General features: G+C 48.0%; 1 protein-coding gene across 2 annotated transcripts in view; it reads right to left on the reverse strand.

The window, feature by feature from the left end:
• MTX2 (metaxin 2) overlaps nt 1-18,461 on the reverse strand; it is a 202,762-nt gene that overhangs the window by 41,972 nt on the left and 142,329 nt on the right. For both annotated transcript variants that reach the window (XM_063933397.1, XM_063933398.1), the window contains one exon: nt 6,195-6,287. In XM_063933397.1, coding sequence (XP_063789467.1) covers nt 6,195-6,287 — 93 coding nt within the window. The remainder of the gene's footprint in view (nt 1-6,194; nt 6,288-18,461) is intronic.

The following is an 18,461-nucleotide window of genomic DNA, read 5'->3' on the forward strand; positions in this document are numbered from 1 at the left end:
CTAGCCTTCTGGCTTCAGTACCACAATATAGTGTGGAATAATACCCCTTTCCTTGTTGTAGGAGGGGTAATTTGATTATCACCTGCTGGGAATACAGCTTGTGAATTTTTTCCCATACTGCCTCCTTGTCGGAGGGATACCTTGGTAAAGCAGACTTCAGGAGCCTGCGAGGGGGAAACGTTTCGACATTCCAATCTGTACCCCTGGGATACTACTTGTAGGATCCAGGGGTCCTGTACGGTCCCAGCGTCATGCTGAGAGCTTGGCAGAAGCGGTGGAAGGCTTCTGTTCCTGGGAATGGGCTGCCTGCTGCAGTCTTCTTCCCTTTCCTCTATCCCTGGGCAAATATGACTCTTATAGGGACGAAAGGACTGAGGCTGAAAAGACGGTGTCTTTTTCTGCAGAGATGTGACTTAGGGTAAAAACGGTGGATTTTCCAGCAGTTGCCGTGGCCACCAGGTCCGATGGACCGACCCCAAATAACTCCTCTTCCTTTATACGGCAATACACCTTTGTGCCGTTTGGAATCTGCATCACCTGACCACTGTCGTGTCCATAAACATCTTCTGGCAGATATGGACATCGCACTTACTCTTGATGCCAGAGTGCAAATATCCCTCTGTGCATCTCGCATATATAGAAATGCATCCTTTAAATGCTCTATAGTCAATAAAATACTGTCCCTGTCAAGGGTATCAATATTTTTAGTCAGGGAATCCGACCAAGCCACCCCAGCTCTGCACATCCAGGCTGAGGCGATCGCTGGTCGCAGTATAACACCAGTATGTGTGTATATACTTTTATATGATATTTTCCAGCCTCCTGTCAGCTGGCTCCTTGAGGACGGCCCTATCTATAGACGGTACCGCCACTTGTTTTGATAAGCGTGTGAGCGCCTTATCCACCCTAAGGGGTGTTTCCCAACGCGCCCTAACTTCTGGCGGGAAAGGGTATACCGCCAATAATTTTCTATCGGGGGGAACCCACGCATCATCACACACTTCATTTAATTTATCTGATTCAGGAAAAACTACAGGTAGTTTTTTCACATCCCACATAATACCCTCTTTTGTGGTACTTGTAGTATCAGAAATATGTAACACCTCCTTCATTGCCCTTAACGTGTGGCCCTAATAAGGAATACGTTTGTTTATTCACCGTCGACACTGGATTCAGTGTCCGTGTCTGTGTCTGTGTCGACCGACTAAGGTAAACGGGCGTTTTAAAACCCCTGACGGTGTTTTTGAGACGTCTGGACCGGTACTAATTGTTTGTCGGCCGTCTCATGTCGTCAACCGACCTTGCAGCGTGTTGACATTATCACGTAATTCCCTAAATAAGCCATCCATTCCGGTGTCGACTCCCTAGAGAGTGACATCACCATTACAGACAATTGCTCCGCCTCCTCACCAACATCGTCCTCATACATGTCGACACACACGTACCGACACACAGCACACACACAGGGAATGCTCTGATAGAGGACAGGACCCACTAGCCCTTTGGAGAGACAGAGGGAGAGTTTGCCAGCACACACCAAAAAACGCTATAATTATATAGGGACAACCTTATATAAGTGTTTTCCCTTATAGCATATTTTTATATATTTCTAACGCCAAATTAGTGCCCCCCCTCTCTGTTTTAACCCTGTTTCTGTAGTGCAGTGCAGGGGAGAGCCAGGGAGCCTTCCCTCCAGCCTTTCTGTGAGGGAAAATGGCGCTGTGTGCTGAGGAGATAGGCCCCGCCCCTTTTTCGGCGGGCTCGTCTCCCGCTCTTCAACGGATTCTGGCAGGGGTTAAATATCTCCATATAGCCCCCGGAGGCTATATGTGAGGTATTTTTTGCCAAAAAATAGGTTTACATTGCCTCCCAGGGCGCCCCCCTCCCAGCGCCCTGCACCCTCAGTGACTGCCGTGTGAAGTGTGCTGAGAGCAATGGCGCACAGCTGCAGTGCTGTGCGCTACCTTAAGAAGACTGAGGAGTCTTCTGCCGCCGATTCTGGACCTTCTTCTCTTTTCAGCATCTGCAAGGGGGCCGGCGGCGAGGCTCCGGTGACCATCCAGGCTGTACCTGTGATCGTCCCTCTGGAGCTAATGTCCAGTAGCCAAAGAAGCCAATCCATCCTGCACGCAGGTGAGTTCACTTCTTCTCCCCTAAGTCCCTCGTTGCAGTGATCCTGTTGCCAGCAGGACTCACTGTAAAATAAAAAACCTAAGCTAAACTTTTCTAAGCAGCTCTTTAGGAGAGCCACCTAGATTGCACCCTTCTCGGCCGGGCACAAAAATCTAACTGAGGCTTGGAGGAGGGTCATAGGGGGAGGAGCCAGTGCACACCACCTGATCCTAAAGCTTTACTTTTTGTGCCCTGTCTCCTGCGGAGCCGCTATTCCCCATGGTCCTTTCAGGAACCCCAGCATCCACTAGGACGATAGAGAAAAGTCAAATTACCACCATTGTGTTTGCCTGACCTGTATGTATGAATGCATGCATGCATGCATGAACGAGTTTTCTTCACTGCATACTACTATATCTTACCCACCACTGTTGTATTTTCATTTATAACTGCTCCAATAGATCTGTGTGATGGAGACCATCCAAACCACTTCTAACTCCCAAGCTGACACTCTAGCACCGCTACAACCAGTAGCTCCCGCCATCAGCTGCTAGAAGTGACGCAGTGACTGACACCATGAGAGGAAATATGCTTCTTTCCTGTCTTCTGTCCCTGTATTCCTCACAGTCACTGCACTAGTCATCGCATAAAGGAGCGCAGGGTACTTGTTACCTCCTGCAACCAATTGTTGCAGAGCATCCACTGACTGGAGCACAGGCCAGGAGGTAAAGTGACACTCACACCGGGATGGTGCCACCAGAGACAAGGTTCTCATACTGTGGCTGATTCAGAGTTACAATCAAAGGTGCTGCAGATGCTGGCAGCTGTGTAAGTCAGATATAATACCTTATGCAAGTATCCGTTCAACTAATGCGAGGGATCATGTGTGTGCCTGTGTAAACCAATGCCGCCCACTGATTTTCCGCCAGTTGTTGCAACCGTTACCAAAAGTATCTGCACTTACACCCAAGCTAGGTGCAAGAGACCTGTCAGAAAGAGGCTTCCCATCGATTTTGATTCACGCCTTTGTCACTCCGACAAGTCAGGTTGTTTCTATGTGATCTCTGTGCCACCGTCCAGCTCCTGCCCCAAAACACCCTATTTACGTAAAGACAGATCTGACCAAGTTGCATTCGATTTGGAATAGTACAGGCATATACAAAAATGTGTAAAGTCACTTATGCACATGCGCTGTATGCCAAACCCCCGTTGTTTGCATCCGTGAAGAGAGAACAGTGATGCAGAATCAGCCCCACTGCCTCTTGGGAGGAATTATCCACTAGAAGCTTGGGACTTTACTTCTCCCTTATACATAGTGCTGGAAGCCAGAGATTGTCAGTTTACTGGGGGCTGGAGAGATCCCCTTTGTGCTTCACACACCTAGGAGGTGATTCAGACCTGATCGCTGCTGTGCATTTTTCGCACAGTGGGCGATCAGGTCATAACTGCGCATGCACCAAAATGCGCAAGTGCGTCAGACAATAACGGGCATTGCCGGTTATGGACAGGATAATGCGAAAATTCCGAACGCACGGGAGTTCCAAGGTGATTGACAGGAAGGGGCCGTTTGTGGGTGGTAACTGACCGTTTACTGGGAGTGTCTGGAAAAACGCATGCGGTCCCAAGCGTTTTCAGGGAGGGTGTCTGACGGGGATCCAGTCTGAAGATCGACAGTGTCTAGGTCGACAATGTTTAGGTTGACCACTATAGGTCGACAGTCATTAGGTCGACAGGTCAAAAGGTCGACATGAGTTTTTTTTAAACTTTTTTATACTTAGCGATCCACGTGGACTACGATTGGAACGGTAATCTGTGCTGAGCGAAGCAGAGGCACCTTGCCCGAAGCATGGTGAGCGAAGTGAGCCATGCGAGGGGACACGGTGCACTAATTGGGGTTCCCGGTCACTCTACGAAGAAAACGACACACAAAAAAAAAACATTGAAAAAACTCATGTCGACCTTTTGACCTGTCGACCTAGAACATGTCAACCTTCTGACCCTGTCGACCTAGTGACTGTCGACCTATAGTGGTTGACCTAGACACTGTCGATCTAATGATCCACACCCGTCTGACGTCAGCTCCGGCCCCGATCAGCCTCTTCTGATCGCACTGGAGGAGTAAGTCCTGGGCTGCGCACACACTGCACACAGTGGATTTTCACAGCTCAGCGTACATATGGGATTGCACACTTGCACGGCGAATTTACACTCCCCCTGGGGGTGGCGACTATCTGATCGCAGGACAGCTGAGTTAGCAGCCCATCGATCAGGTCTGAATCACCCCCCAGTGAATGAATAGTTTTGCATTCTAGTAAAACTTGATCCAGGCTAAAAAATGCGTTCCACCTCTGTGTGAAGTTAACGGGTACATTTTTAAGAGTTACACACAGAGAAAAATCATTTAATAGCAATCCATTCCCAGAAAAAAAAAACATGTTTATACCGCATTTCTGAAAAGCCAGATATTACAGATTACATTACACACTGTTCTAAATTGTGTTAATGCGTTCCTGTAGCGTAAGTGAGTGAGGTGTAAGCGACACATACTTTGTTATTTCCAGCAGTGTTAGAAGCACATGTGAAATGACTTCATGTACCGATTATGAAATGATCCAGAATCATGATACTGTACGATCGTTTTATGAATTACACTAATCTGAAACCCAGTAGGTGGAACGCCTTCAGGCAATTATAACAAATGTACATACATGTGCAACGCTTATTGCTCTGCTTCAAGAAGCAGAAATACATTATGAAATGTTTGTTTGCTTGGACAAGGTGATATATACAACATAATGATATGTTCTATGCATCAAATTATCTGCAAGGGTTCATCTAGAAGGATGTATTTCTCCTGTGTGTATTCTGCTGCATGTAGCAAGGAGCAAACACAGATCAGACATGGCGGAGAGACTATGGATTCTTATGCACCACGCTCTGCCTGTACACGTCAGGAAATATGTGGAGCTTACACACAGCAAAATGGCAAGTGCAATATTTTGTGCAAAGGTCAGTTTCCAAAAACACTGGGATCAATAACCTCTATATGAATTTTCTTCTGGGTATATGATGTGAGAAAAGCAGCAATGTGGATGAGACTTAATAAACAGGGGAATAAAGCTAAAATTGAGATTTTAAGAAGCATCTTTTTGAAGTAGCGTAATTGTGTATAACACTGCTCCAAAGAGTTTTGAATATTTCCAAAGTTAGAGAATGTAATGACTACATATACCCAATCAACCCCTTCAGTGGTGGGTTTTATTAAAAAGTACACACCTCATCATGGTTTGTTTTTGCATTTTGGGAGTGCAGGGGTTAAAGTACAGGGGGGTGGGGAGTGCAGAGGGGCGATTGCCCGCGGGCATCTCCAGCACGAGTGCTCATGCAAAAAATACTAAAACAGTGGGTTTTAATCTAAAAAAAAAAAAAATACACACCTATCATGGTGTGTTTTTCATTTCCGGGATGCAGGGGTTAAAGTACAAGGGGGGGTTGACCAGGGGGGAGATCACCCGCGTCACGCTGCACAGCTGTCCCCGGGGAATCAGTCACTAGCATGCCCGGAAATCTTCCGGGGTAGCCAGGCATACCACTGAGGAGGTTAAGTGAAAGGGCTCCTGTGCGCTAAGGTGTGAGACCATTGGACCATTTGTAAGATTTTTTTTGCATAATACTTGTTTACACAGCAACTTTAAATGAATATGCGGATTACAAAATCATTGTTGATAGAATGAACATATTATAAAGCAGTCAGACCAGTATTAACACATTAGAAAACATTAACTATGGCTCATTTGAAAAACCCAAAGCATAATCTGCAAATAGCAGCCGTCAAAGCCGCAATAACACATGGGATCGGGAACTTTTCCTGTATCCCATATGTTCTCAAACAACCGCAGGTCCTTTATCGGGCGATAAAACCAGCCTATAATTGGATAGTGCAATAATTACCATTGTTTTTATCGACCAAAAAAGGATTGTAGCCAATAGGATACTGGCCTTAGTACATTTGCCCCATGGTACTGGAACCATAAACCAACTTGAGTTTATGAATGAGCTACAGTGGTAATATACTAACATACCTCTGCTGTCAGAAGCTTATTATTAACCAGTTCCATGTACGCTTTCATCTCTGCCCTCTGGACTTCATCCAACCCGTCACTGAGTGAATGGCCCTGTGTGGGGAAATAGGCCAAAGACTTATTATACGATCATGCATTTGTATACAGTTTGTCTTTAACAACTACTATAGGAGAGTCTCAGATCAGCAGGTGTACTACGAGATACCACCGCTAGGGATCCCGACGCCCAGCATACTGGCGCCGGGATCCTGACCGCCAGAATACCGGCAGCGGGGCAAGCACAAAAGAGCCCCTTGCGGGCACGGGGGGTGCGCTGCGCTATTTAATTTTCCCTCCAGGGGTGTCATGGACACCCTAAGAGGGAGAATAGTTGTTTGCTAATCCAACAAGATTCCCAGGTTCTAGCAGTCTCAAACTTGGTGATTAATAGTTGGGAATATTTAGGAAAAGGTAGCGAGTGTGCCGCAAAATCAGGGAGACTAGGGGATATATTTACTAAAGTGAATTTTAGAGGTGGCGATGTTACCCACTGCAACCAATCAGATTCTACTTATCATTTATCTAGCATCTTCTAGAAAGTAATAGCTAAAATCTTGTTGGTAGCTACAGGCAACATCTTTACTTCTAAAAACACACACTTTGGCAAATATACCCCTGAATAGGAGACAGAGAGAGACTTTGTGAAGCGCTCTACAGAGTCATTGAGTTGTGTGTAAATCTTTCATCTGGGGTTCTTCCATCTCTTCCCTAGAGTTTGATTCCTGGCATCATGTACCCTATCACACTTATCTCTCTCATGGCAGCTGGTGTCCTCTCGTGGGATCCTGTCCAAACACCTTCCTATCTCCCATTTTTACAGACACCATACCCACCTATAACACTTTCCTCTCTCCCATTTAAATTAAAAAGAAGATACGCACCAAATTATATGACACTATTTTATAGTACTTTTTTTGGGATGTAGTTATTATCCTAGCGGTCGGGATCCCGCCGGTCAGTATACCGATGCTGGGCTCCCGGCGGGGGTCCAGGACTATTTCCACTCGTGGGAATACAACCTGTGACGAGCGCAGCAAGCCCGCAAGGGGCTTCATTCAGCTTGCCCCCATCGGCATTCTGGCGGACGGGATCCCGGCGTCTGTATGCTGACCGCCGGTCATCCGATCGCCCTTTTTTTTTTCTTTTTTAATACTGAGCATACAGGTTTTTTTGCATGACATAAATATGAAACAGAATTAGAGATCCCCCCGTTTAATGTACATTTAATGTACTAAGCCAGCATACGGGTAGATCACCAACTCACCGAGGGGATGCACTTAATATCCCGAAGGACGGGATCCCAGAGGTCGATATACCCTTGACGTGCACAGGACACACAATCTATGTGCCCCAATGCAATGTGTGCAGATCATTAAGTGGGGATCTTAAATGTGATACTGAAAGGCCCAGAATGACAGATACATTGGTTTATCTATGGTTAAAATACACCAACACCAGCTGTGGACCGGAGCAGACGCATGTCCCTGCAGCTCCGTGTGTAGCAGGGATATATTGCTTCTACAGCTCTCCCTTTGACCCGATTTTACTCCCCAAAGACCTGCTGGACTCCTTCTACTCTCCGGTTCAATTACCGGCCGTATAGACGACCGGGATCGCGGGACCCAACCACAGCCTACCACGCCATCAGAAGCTGCGGTCTGGAGTTCCGGCTACAGCCGCGGATCTCTTCGTCATCACAGCTGCGGACATAGACTGACTCCCGTGATAGCGGGTACTTGTGCCCTGGCCCTGGGGCTTCCATAGAGTCTCCTCTGTCCCGCTGGAACCTGGAGGTGAGCAGCTCCCTGCACGGATCGGCCGTGCGCACAGACGCCATACTGTGACACCACGCTGGGAAGCGGTTACCTGCTGCGGGCGCCACTGTTCCCTCGGCCCTGTGCGGAACCCTTCTCAGTCGCCACATCTACCTCCCTGGTGATTGCAGGACAACACAACAGCTGTCCTGGGTCGGAACCTTTACAGAGAGCCTGAAAGGGAGGGGGAAGCGTGCCACTGAACCGGGGGACATTCGTGGAGTCCCTGCAGGTTGTGGAGTACTTTTCCCTTATCAACAGGGGTCCGCAGTGGAGACGACCTTGTACTGTAAGTACTGATCGGGGTGGTCCTATCTCATCCAGAGCCGGTTTATCTCACCACCACGCCTATATATCTGGTGTTTGGGGATAAGCTATTAACCCTCTGCTTATTCCTCCCACCACTGGACATATTTTAAAAACACTCCAGGCAGCATTTACTACCAAGGACTGGTGTCATTTGCGATACATGAATTCCTCTATTTGCTACATGACAGAGCTTTATTTCTCAACGAGGTTCACTGGAGGTATTGGCTGGAAATACGGTTGTAGCGCACAGTGCCCTGAAGCGACCTATAGGTGGTGATATAAGATTGGGAGGAATACTCAGTGATCGCAAAAACGCGCTATAGCGCATATTTTACCCCAGATTGATGGTGGGGACACAAAAATAAAAAAACCCCGGGTCCCTCAGGATGCGCTGTGTGTCCCCCCCCCCCCCGGCAACCACTGGCAGCCCACTGGACCACCACCCGGCTGAGTCCGCTGCTCTATATACCGGAGGTGGGGGCAGTTCGGTTCCTGTGCCCCCGGCTGGATGGCACTGCTCTCCCCGCTGATTCCCCTCTTCTCCCTGCTCATCCAGGCGACCGACCCCTCCGCGTTTTCCGCTCCCCCCTGGCCACATCCTCCGACTCCAGGCTGGCGGCGGTGTGGCCTCATGCCGATACTCTACCCCCCTGCCTGACTCCGCAGTGTCCATGGAGGAGCCCGGAGTGCTCTTTTTACAGGTACGCGGTGGTGGCCTGGTACCTGGAGGGTGTTATGGTGGTGCTCCCCAAAAAGGGGGTTTCTGGCTGCACTCTCTCCTGCCTCTCTGTCCCTACTCCCTGGTGCCCGTCTGTCGCTACCCCCTGCTGCCTCTCTCTGTCCCTACCCCCTGGTGCCTCTCTCTGTCCCTGCTACCTCTGTCCCTACCCCCTGATGCCCCTCTCTGTTCCTACCCCCTGGTGCCCCTCTCTGTTCCTACCACCTGGTGCCTACCCCCTGGTGCCCCTCTCTGTCCCTGCTACCTCTGTCCCTACCCCCTGGTGCCCCTCTCTGTCCCTACCCCCTGGTGCCCCTCTCTGTTCCTACCCCCTGGTGCCCCTCTCTGTTCCTACCCCCTGGTGCCCCTCTCTGTTCCTACCCCCTGGTGCCCCTCTCTGTTCCTACCCCCTGGTGCCTACCCCCTGGTGCCCCTCTCTGTCCCTGCTACCTCTGTCCCTACTCCCAGGTGTCTCTCTCTGTCCCTACTCCCTCTGTCCCTACTCCCTGGTACCATATAAAACGTATATAACGTGCTCTACCTGGCGCAATGTGTGTAACGTGCTCTACCTGGCGCAATGTGTGTAACGTGCTCTACCTGGCGCAATGTGTGTAACGTGCTCTACCTGGCCCAATGTGTGTAACGTGCTCTACCTGGCGCAATGTGTGTAACGTGCTCTACCTGGCGCAATGTGTGTAATGTGCTCTACCTGGCGCAGTGTGTGTAACGTGCTCTACCTGGCGCAATGCGTGTAACGTGCTCTACCTGGCGCAATGTGTGTAACGTGCTCTACCTGGCGCAATGTGTATAGGGTGTTCTAACTGGCGCCATCTATATAACGTGCTCTACCTATGTGGTGTAATGTGAATTGGTACTGTTATGTGGCCATGCTCTTTCCCCATGAAGCCACGCCTACAAATTTTTGGTGCGCGCCGAAGGCGCGCACTGTCCTTGATTTAATGTATGGCAGGGGGAGCACCAATTTGCTTTCTGCCAATGGGCATTGAAAATGTCTAGTTACAGCTCTGGGGCAGTGTCCTGTATGCTACACAGCCCAGCAGCATTGTCAACCCCTCCTCCCCCTCGCAATACTTTTGTAGTGTCCAAATCAAGTCTGTTTTTATATTTGAATAATTAAAAAGATTAATATGAACCTTCATTCCAATGGGACCCAGAAAAGGACAGATAGGACCCCAATTTTGAAAAAAGTGGAGATGTCCGTGGGACCCCCTTTTTTTTGGCTCAGCGCGTTCACTGATCCTGCATGTCCTCTAGCAGTCTACATATGTTTTACAGCATTTTGAAGATCTCTGTTCTCTGAACATCTAATTGTGTGTGGATACAGCTGTGTGTCTTGTCGGCAGGTCCGGGAACACTACCTCTTATCTACATAATATATTGAGATCTCATTTACTACTTATCTTCTGATATCATTCTCTGATTTACATTGGTTAACGTCTGATGCTGCATACTGCTAATTCTGCCTCATTACAACACGGTCCTTTGAGAATGTGATTCTCTCTCCGCTTGCCCCTGCCGCCTCCTAAGTGAATGACTCTCTGATTCAGCAATCAGATATTTCTCTATACAATTTCTAAACCTATTTTCAAGTCACATCAATATGCCTCCAATAAAAATCAAAGGGTCCAAGTCGGCTCCACCAGTTCACTTTTTCGGTTCCTCGTCATCCGGAGGCAAATCACGTCCACTACCCCCTCCTTCTGAACCCATTTCAGTTCCCCAATCCTCATCACCTGATCCTCATACTCCAGTTTTACACTCTCAAAGGCCTTTACACTCTCAAGGGCTTATGGAAGCCTTGGACGGTCCTGTCACTCTAAGATCCATACATTCTATCCGCACTTCTTTTAAAACGGACATTGCAGCAGAATTTAAGTCTATTATCCAAGCATTACGCTCCAACATCTCTGAGATTGGAACTAGAACAAACCATATAGAATCTGAAATGGCTGAGTTGGTCACATCTCACAATGACTTAATCTCCGCTCACGACTATTTACAAGAAGAAGTGGCCTCTGTACACGAGAAAACCATAGATCTAGAAGATCGTTCTAGAACAGTGGTTCTTAAACTCGGTCCTCAGGACCCCACACAGTGCATGTTTTGCAGGTAACCCAGCAAGTGCACAGGTGTATTAATTACTCACTGACACATTTTAAAAGGTCCACAGGTGGAGCTAATTATTTCACTTGCGATTCTGTGAGGAGACCTGCAAAACATGCACTGTGTGGGGTCCTGAGGACCGAGTTTGAGAACCTGTGTTCTAGAAGAAACGAAATTAAAATAAGAGGAATTCCCGACTGTTTCTGAGCCATACAACTTTGCTATGGAACTGTTTCAGAAACTACTACCAGAAACCTCCCTGTTGGATCTATTAATTGATAGAATTTCGCAGGCTCCCAAAACCAAAACAGGCCCCTGCTCAAGCGCCCAGAGATACCCTTCTAAGGGTTTATTTTTTCCATATTAAAGAAAAAATACTCTGTGCCGCATTACCTTCCTTATTAACTGCAGACTGTTTGGACTCTCTTCAGCTCTTCCCGGACATTTCTCTTGCAACTTTAGCTAAGAGACGGTCATTTTACCCCATCACGTCTGCCTTGAGGAAAGCAAATCTACAATACAAATGGGGTTTCCATTGAAATTGATAGTTTTACGTAATGGCACCTCTACAGTGATCCCCTCACCTGAAGATGGCCCCGCGATTTTGAGAAAATGGAACTTATCTATGGAATCTCAATCTACTTCTTCTCCGAAAAAAGTGCCTGCAGAGTGGTCACTGGTTACAAGTTAAAGTTTCTTTCTCTTACGTCCTAGAGGATGCTGGGGACTCCGTAAGGACCATGGGGTATAGACGGGCTCCGCAGGAGACATGGGCACTATAAAGAACTTTTAGTATGGGTGTGCACTGGCTCCTCCCTCTATGCCCCTCCTCCAGACCTCAGTTAGATTTTGTGCCCAGAGGAGATAGGGTGCATTACAGGGGAGTTCTCCTGAGTTTCTCTGATTAAAGAATTTTGTTAGGTTTTTTATGTTCAGGGAGCACTGCTGGCAACAGGCTCCCTGCATCGTGGGACTGAGGAGAGAGAAGCAGACCTACTTAACTGATAGGCTCTGCTTCTTAGGCTACTGGACACCATTAGCTCCAGAGGGAGTCGGAACGCAGGTCTCACCCTGCCGTTCGTCCCGGAGCCGCGCCGCCGTCCTCCTCGCAGAGCCGGAAGATAGAAGCCGGGTGAATATAAGAAGAAAAGAAGACTTCAAGGCGGCAGAAGACCACACATTACACACACAGAACAGGCACTGATGGGTGCAGGGCGCAGGGGGGGGCCCTTGGGCAGCAATAAACCTCTGGACTGGCATTTATGGGTAAATTAGGCTGCGGAGGCAGTAAATACAGAATCCCCCGCCATTTTTTTGAATATTGAAGCGGGACCGAAGCCCGCCGCTAGTGGGGGCGGAGCTTGATCCCTCAGCACTAACAGCGCCATTTTCTCCACAGAATGCTGCAGAGAAGCTGGCTCCCCGGACTCTCCCCTGCTGAACTCAGTGACAGAGGGCTGGAAAGAGGGGGCGGGGGGGGGGGCACAATTATTGGCGCAGTGAGTGTATACACATTGAGATTATATATATATATATATATATATATATATATATATATATATATAAAAGCGCAATCTGTTTTTTTTTTTCCAGTGTCAGTTGGCGCTGGGTGTGTGCTGGCATACTCTCTCTCTGTCTCTCCAAAGGGCCTTGTTGGGGAATTGTCCCTTTATAGTTATATCCCTGTGTGTGTGGGGGTGTCGGTACGTGCGTGTCGGCATGTCTGAAGCGGAAGGCTCGTCCAAGGAGGAGGTGGAGCAGATGAGTGGTGTGTCTCCGTCGGCAACGCCGACTTATGAGTGGATGGACATGTGGCATATGTTAAATGCAAGTGTGGCCTCATTACATAAGAGACTGGACAAAGCAGAGTCCAGGGAGAAAGCAGGCAGTCAATCCACGGATTGGACCGGGTCACAGGACCCTTCAGGGTCTCAAAAACGTCCCCTACCCCAAATAGTAGATTCTGGTACCGACACGGATTCTGACTCCAGTGTCGACTACGATGATGCAAGATTACACCAAAGGGTGTCAAAAAGTATTCAGTGTATGATTATTGCAATAAAAGATATTTTGCATATCACTGATGACCCCTCTGTCCCTGACACGAGGGTACACATGTTTAAGGAAAAAAACCTGTGGTAACCTTTCCCCCATCTCATGAGCTTAATGAGTTATTTGAAAAAGCTTGGGAAACTCCAGATAAAAAACTGCAGATTCCCAAAAGGGTTCTTATTGCGTATCCTTTCCCTACACAGGACAGGGTACGTTGGGAATCCTCTCCCAGGGTGGACAAGGCTTTAACACACCTGTCCAAGAAGGTGGCGCTACCGTCTCCAGACACGGCAGCCCTTAAGGATCCTGCTGACCGCAGGCAGGAGACTACTTTAAAGTCTATTTATGCGCATACAGGTGCTTTGCTCAGACCGGCAATAGCATCGGCATGGGTATGTAGCGCAGTGGCAGCATGGACAGATACCTTGTCAGCTGACCTTGATACCCTAGACAGGGATACCATTTTATTAACCTTAGCCCACATTAAAGACGCAGTCTTATATATGAGGGACGCTCAAAGACGTTGGGCTGCTGGTTTCCAGAGCCAATACCATGGCTATTTCTGTGAGACGAGCTCTATGGACCCGCCAATGGACGGGTGATGCGGACTCAAAAAAAAGCATATGGAGGTTTTACCTTATACGGGTGAAGTGTTTGGGGAGGGGCTCTACCTTTTTACCTTTTGTTCCCCAACAGCAAAAGAAAACTCCACAGTATCAGATGCAGTCCTTTCGGTCGCATAAGTCCAGAAGAGGTCGGGGTTCCTCCTTCCTTGCCAGAAGTAAGGGTAGAGGAAAGAGAACACCTGCTTCGGCTAGTTCCCAGGAGCAGAAGTCCTCCCCGGCTTCTACAAAATCCACCGCATGACGCTGGGGCTCCCCTAAGGGAGTCCACACCAGTGGGGGCACGCCTTCGACTTTTCATCCAGAAAAGGGTCCTTTCAGACGTGGATCCTTGGGCGATGGAAATTGTTTCCCAAGGCTGCAAGCTGGAATTCGAAGAGGTGCCCCCTCGCCGATTTTTCAAGTCGGCCTTGCCAGCTTCATCCCCAGACAGGGAAGTAGTGTTAGCTGCAATTCAAAAGCTGTGTCAACAGCAAGTGGTTGTCAAGGTTCCCCTGGTCCAACAGGAAAAAGGGTATAATTCAACCCTGTTTGTGGTCCCGAAGCCGGATGGTTCGGTCAGACCCATTTTAAATCTAAAATCCCTAGAGCAGTACTTGAAAAAGTTCAAATTCAAGATGGAATCGCTCCGGGCTGTAATATCCAGCCTGGGAGGGGGGGATTTTATGGTGTCACTAGACATAAAGGATGCTTACCTTCATGTCCCCATATATCCCCCTCATCAGGAGTACCTGAGATTCCCTGTACAGGACTGTCATTACCAGTTTCAGACGTTGCCGTTTGGGCTTTCCACGGCCCCGAGGATTTTCACCAAGGTGATGGCGGAAATGATGGTGCTCCTGCGCAAGCAGGGAGTCACAATTATCCCATTCTTGGACGATCTCCTGATAAAGGCGAGATCGAGAGATCAATTGCTGAAGAGCGTGTCGCTCTCCCTGAGAGTGCTGCAACAGCACGGTTGGATTCTCAATCTGCCAAAGTCACAATTGGTTCCAACGACTCGACTATCATTCCTAGGCATGATTCTGGACACGGAACAAAAGAAGGTTTTTCTCCCATTGGAAAAAGCCCAGGACCTCCAGAACATGGTCAGAGACCTGCTAAAACCAAAAAGAGTGTCAGTTCATCAATGCACTCGAGTTCTGGGAAAAATGGTGGCAGCCTACGAGGCCATCCCCTTCGGCAGGTTTCATGCAAGGACTTTTCAGTGGGACCTTCTGGACAAGTGGTCCGGGTCCCATCTACAAATTCATCAGAAAATAACACTGTCCCCCAGGGCCAGGGTGTCTCTCCTGTGGTGGCTGCAGAGTGCTCACCTTCTAGAGGGTCGCAGGTTCGGCATTCAGGACTGGGTCCTGGTGACCACGGACGCGAGCCTCCGAGGATGGGGAGCAGTCACACAAGGAAGAAATTTTCAGGGGCTATGGTCAAGCCAGGAGGCTTGTCTACACATCAACATACTGAAATTGAGGGCCATATACAACGGCCGACGACAAGCGGAGAATCTTCTTCGCGACCTACCGGTTCTGATTCAATCAGACAACGTCACAGCCGTGACTCATGTAAACCGCCAAGGCGGGACAAGGAGCAGAGTCGCGATGGCGGAAGCCACCAAGATTCTTGGCTGGGTGGAAAATCACGTAAGCGCTCTGTCAGCTGTCTTCATTCCGGGAGTGGACAACTGGGAAGCGGACTTCCTCAGCAGACACGATCTCCATCCAGGAGAGTGGGGACTTCATCAAGAAGTTTTTGCAGAGATAACAAGTCTCTGGGGAATTCCTCAAATAGACATGATGGCGTCACGCCTCAACAAGAAGCTTCGGAGGTATTGTGCCAGGTCCCGGGACCCTCAGGCAGTAGCAGTAGACGCCCTGGTGACACCATGGGTGTTTCAGTCGGTCTATGTGTTTCCTCCTCTTCCTCTCATCACAAAAATATTGAGAATCATAAGACGAAAAAGAGTACAGACAATACTCATTGTTCCAGATTGGCCTCGAAGGGCCTGGTACTCAGATCTTCAGTAAATGCTCACAGAAGATCCGTGGCCTCTTCCTCTCAGGGAGGACCTGTTGCAGCAAGGGCCCTGCGTGTGCCAAGACTTACCGCGGTTACGTTTCACGGCATGGCGGTTGAACACCGAATCCTAGCTGGGAAAGGTATTCCGGAGGAAGTCATCCCTACTCTGATAAAGGCTAGGAAGGAGGTGACGGCAAAGCATTATCACCGTATCTGGAGGAAGTATGTATCTTGGTGTGAAGCCAAAAATGCTCCTACGGAAGATTTCCATCTGGGCCGGTTTCTCCACTTTCTACAGACTGGACTGGATATGGGCCTGAAGTTAGGCTCCATTAAGGTACAGATTTCGGCCCTATCTATATTCTTTCAGAGGGAATTGGCTTCTCTCCCAGAAGTCCAGACTTTTGTGAAGGGAGTGTTGCACATCCAGCCCCCCTTTGTGCCCCCAGTGGCACCTTAACGTGGTGTTAATTTTCCTGAAATCTCACTGGTTTTTGCCTCTTCAAACGGTTGAATTAAAATTTCTCACGTGGAAGGTGGTCATGTTATTGGCCTTGGCATCTGCAAGGCGGGTGTTCGAATTGGCGGCCTTGTCCCACAAGAGCCCCTATTTGATTGTCCATGTGGATAGAGCCGAGTTGAGGACTCAATTTTTACCTAAGGTGGTTTCTTCATTTCATATGAACCAACCTATTGTGGTGCCTGTGGCTACGGGGGACTGGGAGGACTCCAAGTCCCTGGATGTGGTCAGGGCCTTAAAAATTTATGTAGCCAGGACGGCTAGGGTTAGGAAAACAGAGGCTTTGTTTGTCCTGTATGCAGCCAACAAGGTTGGCGCTCCTGCTTCTAAGCAGACTATTGCTCGCTGGATCTGTAACACGATTCAGCAGGCTCATTCTACGGCTGGATTGCCGTTACCTAATTCAGTAAAGGCCCATTCCACTAGGAAGGTGGGCTCTTCTTGGGCGGCTGCCCGAGGCGTCTCGGCATTACAGCTTTGCCGAGCAGCTACTTGGTCGGGTTCAAACACTTTTGCAAAATTCTATAAGTTTGATACCCTGGCTGATGAGGACCTCGCGTTTGCTCAGTCGGTGCTGCAGAGTCATCCGCACTCTCCCGCCCGATTGGGAGCTTTGGTATAAACCCCATGGTCCTTACGGAGTCCCCAGCATCCTCTAGGACGTAAGAGAAAATAAGATTTTAAACCTACCGGTAAATCTTTTTCTCCTAGTCCGTAGAGGATGCTGGGCGCCCGTCCCAGTGCGGTCTAAATCTGCAAGACTTGTATATAGTTGTTGCTTACATAAGGGTTATGTTACAGTTGGAATCGGTCTTTGACTGATACTGTTTTTTGTTCATACTGTTAACTGGTTGCGTATATTCCAGGTTGTATGGTATGATTGGTGTGGGCTGGTATGAATCTTGACCTTAGATTAACAAAATCCTTTCCTCGTATTGTCCATCTCCTCTGGGCACAGTTCTCTAACTGAGGTCCGGAGGAGGGGCATATAGGGAGGAGCCAGTGCACACCCATACTAAAAGTTCTTTATAGTGCCCATGTCTCCTGCGGAGCCCGTCTATACCCCATGGTCCTTACGGAGTCCCCAGCATCCTCTACGGACTAGGGGAAAAAGATTTGCCGGTAGGTTTAAAATCTTATTATTATCGTGAATAAGAATAAGTGGTGACTATGCCTTATCTTCTTCTACTTCGTTACAATGTGTTTCTTTTAAGTATATCTTATGCCCAGTGAAATAATTTTTCATATACGGTATTGTCCACACAACTTACAACAGGTTTAGTATTGGGTAAAATTGCTGTTAGAGCGAATGTTGTTTGTTTTTTCCTTATTTGATGTTGACTTAATATTGGTCGGATTACTACAAAGTTAGCTTTGTATTATGATAACTTGGGAGGCGACAGTGGGTTCCTAAGGCGGTCCCGCCTCCTCCTTCCAAATACCACTCTGTCACATAGTTCTGGTGACAGACACACTAGCTCCTTCATGGATGCTATTTTTGCTCTTATACGGTGTTCTTTTTGTTTTTTGCTATCTTTACTGTATGATATATATATATTTATTTATTTTTATTTTGTGGAGGATGTACGCGTACCCAGAGGATTGCACTTCGCTCTCAATATATGGTTTTATATGTTCCATACTACACTATTTTATTGATTCACAATGGTGAAGTTCCTAAGCCTTAATGTGAAAGGTCTCAATTCACCTCGCAAGAGACGTTTAGCTTTGAAATACTTTGCAGATCAAAATGCAGAAATTGTTGCTATTCAGGAGTCGCATTTCCCATTGCATTTTCCCCCACAATTCTCCAATAATAATTACCCACGGTCATATATTTCATGTGGTGCGTTTAAGAGAAATGGCGTAGCTATACTCTTTCACAAATCATGTCCCTTTCAACTGGAGAGTAAATGGGCAGACTGCAGCGGTAGATTCCCGATTCTGGTCGGGAAGCTACATTCTAGATATGTTACACTTACATCTCTATATGCACGAAATATCAAACAACCTCGTTTTCTTAAAAACTTCTTCCAGAAACTACAAGACGTT

Source organism: Pseudophryne corroboree, chromosome 7 (genome assembly GCF_028390025.1).
Source record: "Pseudophryne corroboree isolate aPseCor3 chromosome 7, aPseCor3.hap2, whole genome shotgun sequence".
Taxonomy (NCBI): Eukaryota; Metazoa; Chordata; class Amphibia; order Anura; family Myobatrachidae; genus Pseudophryne; species Pseudophryne corroboree.